The sequence below is a fragment of the Lepisosteus platostomus genome, chromosome 8 (genome assembly GCF_059453375.1).
Source record: "Lepisosteus platostomus isolate fLepPlt1 chromosome 8, fLepPlt1.hap1, whole genome shotgun sequence".
In the NCBI taxonomy this organism is placed as follows: Eukaryota; Metazoa; Chordata; class Actinopteri; order Semionotiformes; family Lepisosteidae; genus Lepisosteus; species Lepisosteus platostomus.
Genome location: NC_142618.1, coordinates 62875912 through 62886928, shown reverse-complemented (window position 1 = coordinate 62886928; position 11017 = coordinate 62875912). Strand labels below are relative to the sequence as shown.

The following is an 11017-nucleotide window of genomic DNA, read 5'->3' as shown; positions in this document are numbered from 1 at the left end:
CGTTTATTTTTACCATAAAAACAGCAAATTATATTGCATGTTGTTTACTTTTTTTACATTAGGACACTCTTGTTTAGCATGATTTCAATATTTCACAAGTTAAAAATGATTTTTTTACATTTTTGGAGTTCTTGCCAAATATTTAAGTATACGTCGCACTTGCTGTTTTTAACTCGACTGAGGTACATTTTTAAATAGTACAAGTACTATTTAAATTAGTTTTTGTTTTTTTGTTTTTTAAATAAAGTAATTATAATAGTACTTAGGCCCGTCTGATGAAATTAACTTCTACCTGATCACTTTTTAAATTCGGAAACATTAAAGACGGGTCTGCGGAAAGTCGGACAGGTTTCGGTGCTGCACAAGGGGGGAGGGGGCGAGGGAGGACGGGACATGTGGTTCTCTGCAGTGACCTATAAAAGTACCGACTTTAATTTTCAAAATCATTGAAATCTGAACGCTGTGCTTTTAATGCTTATCTTTTTTGTGCGTGGGGAATTTATTACGGCATAAACTAACTGTTGTTTAACGCGTTCAGGGAGTTATTGGTGACACTCGCTAGTTGTCTTTGACTGTTGCTGTGCACTGGTGTGCACCATGCCCTTATGTCGGAGCTGAAGCCAGACGCGGGTCCCGGGTCCGAAACCTCTCGGCCCGGCGGTGCCGCTAACTCTAACAGGCCATCCTGGGGGCTGTGGGCGACCGGGCTTCTTGGGGGGTCTCTGGTCGCTCTTTACGCAGTGGCCACCCCGTTTGTCGCCCCGGCCCTCAGAAAGGTTTGTCTGCCCTTCGTACCCGCGACCCCAGCCCAGGTGGAAAACGTGCTAAAGGCGCTGCAGACGCGGACCGGGTCGCTGGTCGACATCGGAAGCGGGGATGGACGGATCGTAAGTAGCGATAACTCCGGTCACCACACGACCTCCCCCCTCACAGATGCTCTTGGTTCGATGTGGTATACTGTAGCTCCACTTTAGGCTTTTCCAGGAGTTCATAAGAACTAGAGACACTCTAGGAAACTGCGTGCCTTAACGCAAAACGAATGACAGTTTCATGAACTTTGTAGAAAAAGACATCCGCCCCAGACGCCTGCTGTCGGAAACGATGGGGCTCTGTTGCGCGGAGCTATAAAACACAAAAAGTGACAATGCGCAGAAACGCACGACCGGGACCCTGGTGCCTGAGCGCTAGCCGGTGTTTAATAAGCGGTGGCTTAATAAGCGGAGTGTTGTGGAGAATGAGCTTGTGACCGTGTCCTCTCCGCAGGTCATCGCGGCGGCGAAGAGGGGATTCCGGGCGGTGGGCTTGGAGCTGAACCCCTGGCTGGTGTGGTACTCCAGGTACCGCGCATGGAGGGAGGGCGTCCATCGCCACACCGACTTCTACATCTCCGACCTGTGGAAGGTATCGCCTCGCTGCACAGAAAGGTTTCTCTCCAGATTGGAAACCCCTTCCTCACTAGCTGATCGGATTACTAGTTTTTGTAGTTGCTTTTGGGTGTGCCTGTAGTCGATGTTTGACTGCTGGCCTCTGCTGGTCTGTTATTATTTCGTTGTGGTTTTTGATACTTTCCTGACCCCTCTGGGTACTGGGTTTGCGTTTTTGTGTTGTAAAGCGAGTCGAAATGCTACTTTCCCGTTGTGACCTGCTTTACTGATTTAAAACAACAAAAAACAACAACAACAACAGCCTCTCCTCCCGTGTTTAGTTTATTTCATGAATGCTGCAGATATGATTCTTTTTCTGTATTCCTGTTCATCTGGTCCATCTGGGATTGAGATGTAAGTGTTGGTACCCTCCCCTTCGTCTTAAATGCTTTACCAGAACTTCCCCAATACCCCTTGCTTACACAGATGAGTGTAAACACAGAAGAAGTATCATTAACAAGTGCATATAGTCAGAGAAGGAAGTTTTTTGTAACTTATAAGTGGATATCATTAAGATCTGGGGGTAGTAATTTTAATTTGATAATTAATTTTAATTTAATATTGTAACAACATCCATGAAACATATGGTATGACCTGCACACTGCTTCGACTCCTTTTATTCAGTCTTTTCATTCTTTATCCAGAAACCATTCTGTGCTGAGCTTTTACTGAGATTCAAGCCATTTGGTTTTAAGCTAGTTGTTACTCCTGATCTGTACGTTTCCATGCACATTACAGTCTTTTGGATGAGGAACATTGGACAGGCAGTCAGCACATTTCTTATCTTGAGATGAGGTAATGAGGTTTTTAGTGTTTCTGATCAATATGAATAAAAAAATAAGCGACAACTGTTTTAATGTTGCCCAATTGAGGTATGTTAATATCAACAGTTTTATTATAGTAGAAAATACTAGTAGAGATTTGGAGTGAATTTTTAACAACCATAATTCACATTCACATTGTGTTACATTGTATCTGGTGGTATCTGACATGTCTAAGAGATTTGTACAGAAATGTTAGTATTATTATAGTCTTTAGGAAGCTAATTGTCATTTTTTTACATTCTGAATCCGATTGAACGGTCGAACAGCGGGTGGCTGCGAGTGTTACTGTAGGCGGATAATATTTCAAGTTTGTTTGGGAGAACGCAATGCGGTAATGTACCAGCAGGGGGAGCCATTGCACCAGCTTGTGCTTGTTCACTCAGATCTGAGCAGCATTAATCGTTTTGATGTTTCATTACAGTACTGTCATCTGCACCCCATCTAATCTTGTGATATCTTTGCATTCAGTATTTTAGTAAAGGAAGGCATATTTCAGATGGTGCAGATTAAATTACATTTTTACAGGTGTGGATACTATTTCATAATCATATGAGAGAAAGATTCAGTTTAGTTTTGCTTCCTCAAAGGTGCACTGTACATGGCAGTCTTGTGAAATCAGCTTTTAGATCTGTGTCCATTGTGGCAGAAAGTGTTTTCTTGCATTAATATAGGTTTTATATTTTACTGTCCATAAAACCCTAATTATCAAGGCACCTTTATAAGTGAGACTCATTATGTGCATTGTGATAAAGTGATGGGAAGATTTGAGAACAGAATATAGCAACACAACTCCAAGCTGTCTCAGTTTCTCAAATTGAAGAACTCAGGTTCTTCAAGAAGCAGTTTAAGAAAAGATAAGCAGTTGAGTCTTTGTCCTTCAACATAAAGGTTGCTGTTTTTAGTAAATGTGTATTTGCCATTCACTAGATCGAAAAGAGGTGTTAACATCCTGTGCGACACTAATTTTCAGGGCATTGCATTTGCGTCTGGAGTTTCATTGATTAAGATGGATCTTCGTCGCCCGGCAGCAGTGTACGGGTAGCCATGGAGACGTGTTTTGGGCTGGCCGATTGGCCAGTAAAGGATGAGTGTTATTTGCAGGCCAATAACGTGATGTTGCCCTGTGCATGAAAAGCCAAACTCTGTGCCAGCGCTTCTGTGACGCTAGAAGAAGAAACGGAGAATAGTGCCTTCTACTCCGTCAGGAGATGAGCTTAAAGTCTTGCTTTCTTCTTCTCTTATTTTCCATAGAGGTTTTGGGGAAAATATATTGGATATCAATTACATTTAAAACTGACAGAATACACACTGATAATGGTGCTGTTTCATAGTTCAGAACTTTTTTCACTTTGGAGTTTAAAAATACACATTTGAACCAACACATTCTTTGTGTTTCAAGAAACTGGGTTTGCATGACAGGGTATATACCTTCACCCATTTACACGTTATACATTTTTTAGTCGTTTGTATCGGTGAACCTTTAGTCAGTCATTATTAAAATCAAACTTCTCGGTAAGACTCTTAAAGTGTCTGCTGAATAGATTGCATCATTTTCATTATGTGTTTTCAGGTTTTTTTCCACAGTGTGTTTTCATTTAGGGTAATATATTGTTTGATTAAGAACATTTCTGTTTGTACCTTGGTTTTACTTTCATGCTGTGATTTTCTCCTGAGTCATACAGTGAAGTGGAGATGTGTATCTGTGCTGTACCAGTGCTTAGTCTTCACATCAACAATTACGAGTGTTTTGACTGGGTCTAGATAAGGAATTTAAGATAAGACAGATGTTAGGAGACCATTTCTAAGAAAAAGCCCAACAGAGAATGTTTTGTAACTTCTCTACAACTTTCTATTAATCTTCAACTAAAAGTTTGTTAATGTACAGTTTAAACTTTTGGTTTGGAAAGATCCATAGTGCACATTGTAATAGGTTGGGGACAGTGGTGAACATAAGCATTGAAATCATTGGGGTAAATCAGATGATTCCACCTGACCTCCCCAAACAGAGGCCTGTAAAAAAGGCCAACAGCAATGTGGAAGTGTGTGGCACAGCACCTCCTCTTGGACTTTACAGTACGCTCACCTGGGAGATGCCTCTGTACCCCAGGGTGTAACTGTTAAAGGTCTAGGAATTTGTTGGAGTTCTAGTGGGATATGTTCCTGAGTTGTTGTTTGTCCCGACCTCTTTCCTTTTGTTACGTTGTATTATTGTCTTGCACTCCATGGGGATAATAATAAGAAGGTTTGAGTGTTCGACAGGACCGTGCTGTTGAGCCAGTCTTGTTGGAGGCCAGTTTAATCTAATAGTTTAATCAAAGGAAATGTGCAGCAGGATAATGAATAAAAAAGAAAATCTTGGTGGAAAGGAAATGGTAGTCTTTAGAGATACTCAGTGGATTCCAGTTATTTCATGAATTGTTTTTATTTTTCTTTAGGTCAGCTTCTCTCAATACAACAATGTCGTCATCTTTGGAGTCCCTCAGATGGTAGGTTTTGATTCTTCACCAACTTTCAATTCAAAAGTTTGTCCAGGACTGTTTTCTTTTAAACAAATTCCAAACTTCTGTATTTTTTCATGTTATATTGCTATAATATTTTCTTAAGAAAACTCTGTATGGATTTGTGCATAGTTTAAGTTAGATTGCTGACATTGTCATTTGCACACTAGTTGTAAAATGTACTTAATCATAAAAAAATGTCTTGACTGGGCAAATACTGTAATCCCTTAAAAATTAAACGAGGAGCAGTTTTCATTTGTATGCTTGTGTCGAGGCGTTCTTTTGTGTGTAAACACATCCACCTCAGGGCCTTGAAATGAGAGAGATTAAATTGAATGTCTTGGATACAGGATTATTAGCAGATTTGTGTGCAGGCTCATTCTTAGAAGAAAATGAAAAGATCAAATATATGGTTGATCACTTGAAATCATAAAGTGGAGCAAAACATTGAAGTCTTCGCCTAAATTTAAAAAACAAATCACATTAAAAACTGCCCCTCTGTGCCTCCGTGCTATATCATTTATAATCTTTCTCATTCTGATTCAGACTAAGTAGTAATTTGACACCAAAAAAGGAGGCTTATTTTTATTCAGTAATATACTTGGCCTGCTTTCTTAGTAACAGTACTACAGGAAGAATTCCAGCTATCAGGTCCTCGATGATGGAGGGAGATAAGGGCAGTTTTGGAGTAATCTTTACTTTCCTTATCTAAATGGAGCTGGCTCTCAATTAATTAATCAATTAACCATAGGCTCTGGCAGCAGTCCCAGATGTGAGAGAGAATTCTGAGAAAATCAAGTTCCACAATATACTTGTGGGCTTCATCTTTGTATAGTAATCTGCACAATCTGAAGGAGTTCATGAAGTTGGCTGAACCTTGTGAATCTGTAGTTAATCAGAAAATTGGTCATATTTGTCATGTGACATTTGTAATCAGTGTCAAAAATCCAATGAAATTACCTGAGCTGTTCTCCTGCCTATGGAAGTGATTTCATTTCCAAGCAGTCCTTACATGCTGGGTGGCTCGGTGTACTGCCAAAAAAAACATCACGACCAGCACATTAACCCATTTTAAATTTAGGTGTGGCTACACCACATGAAGTGACCAGAGCCTAAATCTCCTGTTGACCCTGACTCCCTGCCTTCTGCTAACACGCGTGCTCTGGTGGAGTACATTGGCCAGAGAGTGTTGGGACACATTTTTATTTCTTCCACTGACACATCAGGGTGGATTGTGCTACTCCTTCACGCCCATGAACTTTTGTCCTGTATCACTTCCGGGTTTTATTTGCAGGATTCCTGTTTCCAGCACTTTCTTATGTCTCTGTTAGCTTCCACTATTGAAAAGCTGATAGATAACCAAGTGTGCAGAGAAACTGGTGTTCAGTTAGGCTATGACCTTTATGAGGGTGCGAAAGCATTTTATCCTAAACATCCTCGTTCTGATGGTGTGGCCTTGTACAAGGGCGGTCATGTTCCCTTTGCACAGTAAAGCAAAGACAGTGTGTCTTGTCCCTCAGATGGCACAGCTGGAAGACAAACTGCAACGCGAACTACAGCCTCCCGCCAAAGTCATCGCCTGCCGATTCCCGTTTCCCACTTGGGTACCAGCGCAGGTGACGGGGGAGGGAATGGACACTGTGTGGGTGTATGATGCCAGATCCCCTCGTCAGCCGGAGATCCGAGACCTGCAAGAGGAGATGTGCTGCACAGGGAGGCAGCACCAAGAGGAGTGAAATTGCAAATCAGATCTTTATATTTCTAAAATGGAGTTTGGGCAAAGGATGCTTTAGACTTTTTGAAGAAAACTAAAAGAGAAACAACACAATAAGGGGCTTACTGAACTGTTGTCACCACTTTCAAAGACTGAAGCCAGAGAGTGGTGGTTTGCATTCTAAGACTGGGTTGAACGTACAGTACTATATATAGCTGCCGTGTAAGGAGAGGAAAGAGGCAGTCTGTCTTACTTCACTGTTCCTCTGAATCAGCGTGTGTACAGAGCAGTTTCAGGAGAACCCTTCTCCATTTCAAGGCTGCTTGGTTTTAGTTGGCTTTTGAGTGTCCGTTAATAAGTGTTTGTTTTAAAGCATAATGGGCTCTTAAATCATGCTGAATGAGATCATGAAATACATTCTTATACGTAGATATGGCTTTGGAGATAACTGTGAAAACAGAAACGTGAAACAGAAATGAATGGTATCCTCTCTCCTGGGTAAAAGCAAAACGAGCGGCAGTATGTTCAGGTGATGAAGTAGTACAGTGAGGGTCCCTGCCTTGTGAGTGATCTGAGTGTGCCAGATTGTAGTAGCACTCTTGTGTGGTAAATGCTTTCAGTTATCCTGGGAATTAAAAATAACGAGGCAAACATCTACTGTTAATAATATTTCTTCTTTGACAGTATAGTGTATATTAGCACAAGGTGGTGCTGTGGATATGTTACTGCCTGAAAACATGGTGGTGAATGGGCAGGAGCAGCACAAGAGAAAATCTTTCCCTGAGACCATTTTGTGCTGGTGTGCTGTCTATTATTAGCATGATCTCCACTGGACCAACCCCCAGTACACATTTTGCGTGTGTTATACTTAAAATATAACCTACTGGGCTGTAATTTATGTTTAAGATTTTCAAGGAGAATCTACATTGATGCTTATTTTATTACTCGATTCCATTTAAATTGCAGTGACCGGAAAAAAAAGCACTGTCCTTCTGAACACACTGCAGCCCAGTGCTGTAACACTGACCTACTGAACACACTGCAGCCCAGCGCTGTAACACTGACCTACTGAACACTGCAGCCCAGTTCTCACTGTAACACACAGCAGAATTGATACAGTGACAAATCAGAAATTGTTACAAAATTCTGTTTTTATCTCTGGACCCACTTGAGTCTGTCATACTTGTTCCCCAGATCCTTTGAAGTTTCAGCTGCTGCACGTTCTTCCTATATTGGTTTATCTTACTGCCAGCTGTGGAGTTCTCAAGTTGTAGTTGGCATCAGAATAAGATACTTGGCTTAAAAAAGTTATATTTGAGCTTCTCATTAAATACAGAATCATCCATGATCCATGACAGAAATCCATAGCATATAATTATTGCTATCCAAAGTTAAAGGAGTTAAACATTTTGTTTCAAATATTAGTTTCAGCTAATTGTAAGCATTTGTGGTTTGAATCTCATTGCAGAAGTTGCAGTTTGTATTTTTTGTTATTGTTTCGCTTTTTGATTCCTTTTGTTAGCTTCACATTTAATACTTGCTCATTCACTTGCACCAGCATTACATTCATTGTTTGGCTTTTTCTAAAAAATCTTTATTTAAAAAAAAACATTTTTTATGTGGTGTACTAAAGAAGTTGTCAATGCAACAGGCCTGTCATCAATCCAATTCACAGTCGATGATTAAACATTTCTTAAATGTTTTCTGTGTATAGTACCTGTCCCTTTTCCATTCAGGTAGCTCACCTCTGATCTTCTCTCTAGTTCACAACATCACTTTTAGTGTATTGTAATTCACTCATTTGGCAATAGTCAGCATTCAAAACAATGGAATTTAGTAAAGGAATGTTATCTCATAGATTGCAATGAGCTGCCCAGACCATCAAATCAAGAAATAACCATCTGCATAAATTAATTGTTAAGCTTTTAAGAAGTGGAGGTCACGTAAAAATATGTGCACCATATGTGTAACAGGATTAAAAGGTTTAATCAAATCACAGAAGGAGAAAATGGTCAACATGATTACAGAATAAACTGCTACTGCGCAGGCTGCATGTCCTGATTCTCTACAGCAGGTAGAGAATCCTGATCACTTCAATTCCCTTGCAAGTCTTCACTCCAGCAAATATTTTATTATTATAGGAGTCTTCAGCTTCTGGGGTCTTGAACAAATTAAGGATCAATTCAATGATTTATTTGAAGATTCGTAGTCCTGTAATGGAAGGGAATGACTAAGATTGACTGCCCCCCCTCTAACGCAAAGTGAGAATGACTTGTTTACTACTTGAGGGTGACAGATCAGGACCATTGTATGCATCTAGAGTTAAACTTGGTGGAAAAGGGTCTTGATTCATAATGAAGGAACAGATCTAAAGTGTACCGAAGCATTTTCAACCAATTATAGAACAGGTGCAACCTGTTCCTAAACACTGTCTCGAAGTCTGCAGCAGAAAAGAGCTTGAATCAGCTAATGAGTCTGAGCACAGGCTAAAAATACACTTTCCTCTCAGCTTTTCTAATGCACTGTCTGTCTGAGAAGCCAATTGATTCATTGGCTGGCCGGTCAGCGACTGTTGTTTTAATTCCGTGCTGGTCAGTCGATCCATTAGTCTCCCGTCGGAGAGAGGCCCATTTGCTCCTGGAGTTTCTGTTCAATGTGTAGCAGGGGCCACTCTGAGGCAAATCAGGTTGGTTTGGCACCTTAATACATCAGGACTGCAATGATGGAATGAGAAAAGCTGGTATCTCTGCAAACCGAGATTTATCAGGGCTAGAAAATGTCCCTGCTGTACATGAAAATCACTGCCTCTGAACCTGGAGGGCAGGTTTTCATTTCAACTCGGATCTTAATTAACAAATTGAACAAATTAATTGATTAATTAGGTGTAAGGGATCTGAGGATTTAAAGAGACTGTCCTTCTGCACCGTGGCTTCCTGAACTGGAGCATAGCAGCCCCAATGGGCAGGGTCCCCTTCTTAGGGAAGAGGTACCTTCTTGTACCTGTCTCAGGTGCAGACTTTTTCATCTGTGCAAATTTTTTAACATTCACTTTGATTAAGGTGGGAGCAATGGAGTACGATGTGTCACATTCTGGCAAATCTGTTTGAACGCATTCACATTTCTGCAGCAATTTCTGCAGAACCAAGGGAGTAATTTAAGGGAGTCAATAGAAAATGTCACTGCTTCTTGAAGTCTGTGCAGGATGCCCTGTTGTCTAACCCCTTCCTTGATGGCTGAGAGAAGCAGAAATGAGTTGTGTTAAGAGTGGCCTTTGAAGCAAAATAGCTGAGTCAGAATCTCGATAGCCAGACATAATAGAACTAATCACAGATGAAAAGGGCAAGACTCCCTTCCGGTTCTCTTTTAGCAGGACAAGATAAGTGATAAGATGTCTATCAAGCTGTGTTCTTTTCAGAACGAGACATGAGCAAAATAAATCCATGAACAATGAAATGCTGTCTGGGGGTAACATTTTCTAGGTTGGAGTACTGATTCTCTTAATGAGGAGTTTCAATTAGCCTAATTTCTATTAGCTGTGTGCCAATCTGCAGGGAAGAACACTTGCCAAGACATGCAGAGCTGCAAATAAATGGGGTTAAGAAAATAAAAATAAATGTAACGTTTGTGAATGTTCCACACTATGGACTGAATTTTCAAAGAACAATATGTATACAGACCTGAGAGGCTCTTAAAAAACAAGCATTTTAAGACTTGGCTATCTAGTGTTTAAAGAAAATAAGGCTTTAAAAATAACTTGTAATATCTAATAACATCTAATATTTTAATTTAAATTTAAATGAAATTTTACAAAATTATATTTTTGCAAAAAAGTCATCAGTTTCCCAATTATGGATTTGTTTACTAATTGCCTCTTCCAAACCACATTATAAATCCATTTATCTTCACTTAGGGGGCCACATTTATTAAAGTCTAATGACCACATTCACAGTCAGTCCCACAGAAACCACATCATCTCTACGTCTTAGGTTGACACTATTGGAAGGTGGTTTCTAACACAACATATTTAGAAAATAAGATAAGTGTTATGAAATGTGTGGAAACTGGATAGATGCTGATTTCACAATAAAAAAAACAAAGGAGAAAAGGTTACAGAAGGGATCAGTATGGATCAAAGAATGCTTTTAGAGATAACTCGGTATTCACAAAGCATTTCAAGCATCAGCACAGTCTTCTCTGAGGGCTATAAAAATTCACCACTGAAGGCTTGAAATGAATGAAGAATAGCTCAACACCATGCCTGTAAAATAATGTGCTGTAACCTACTACACTAAACTTTGATTTGTGTTGTATTCTTTTAAGAGAACGTGCCAGCAATGGTAATTTGTAATACATCCTTTGTAAATATTGCATAAAACATTTTCATGTTGGAATCTCTGAACTAAAGTCAGGTCTGCTAACCTTGTACGTCTGTTTTCACTGACATCCTGTCCTCAAGGTTGACTTGATTTTGCAGGTACCTTCACTGTCTTACTGACGCCTTCTGAAGGGTGGAGGGTCGTCCCTGGGTTAAAACTTCAGGTTTGCTTAAGATGATTC

At 40.1% G+C, this 11017-nt stretch overlaps 1 protein-coding gene across 1 annotated transcript; it reads left to right on the top strand.

The window, feature by feature from the left end:
- The first annotated feature begins 319 nt into the window (after nucleotides 1-319).
- Nucleotides 320-9913, top strand: atpsckmt (fATP synthase c subunit lysine N-methyltransferase). Its single transcript, XM_088644257.1, has 4 exons — nucleotides 320-887; nucleotides 1264-1401; nucleotides 4684-4734; nucleotides 6267-9913. The coding sequence occupies exons 1-4, from the start codon at nucleotides 606-608 to the stop codon at nucleotides 6480-6482; spliced, it is 687 nt and encodes a 228-aa protein (XP_088500383.1). The 5' UTR covers nucleotides 320-605; the 3' UTR covers nucleotides 6483-9913.
- Nucleotides 9914-11017: the final 1104 nt, after the last annotated feature.

Excerpts from the sequence above, each read along its gene's own strand:
- atpsckmt (XM_088644257.1), top strand. The coding sequence starts at position 606 with ATGTCGGAGCTGAAGCCAGACGCGGGTCCCGGGTCCGAAACCTCTCGG. Across the intron at positions 1,402-4,683 it reads ACATCTCCGACCTGTGGAAG|GTCAGCTTCTCTCAATACAA; the intron begins GTATCGCCTCGC and ends ATTTTTCTTTAG. Across the intron at positions 4,735-6,266 it reads TCTTTGGAGTCCCTCAGATG|ATGGCACAGCTGGAAGACAA; the intron begins GTAGGTTTTGAT and ends CTTGTCCCTCAG.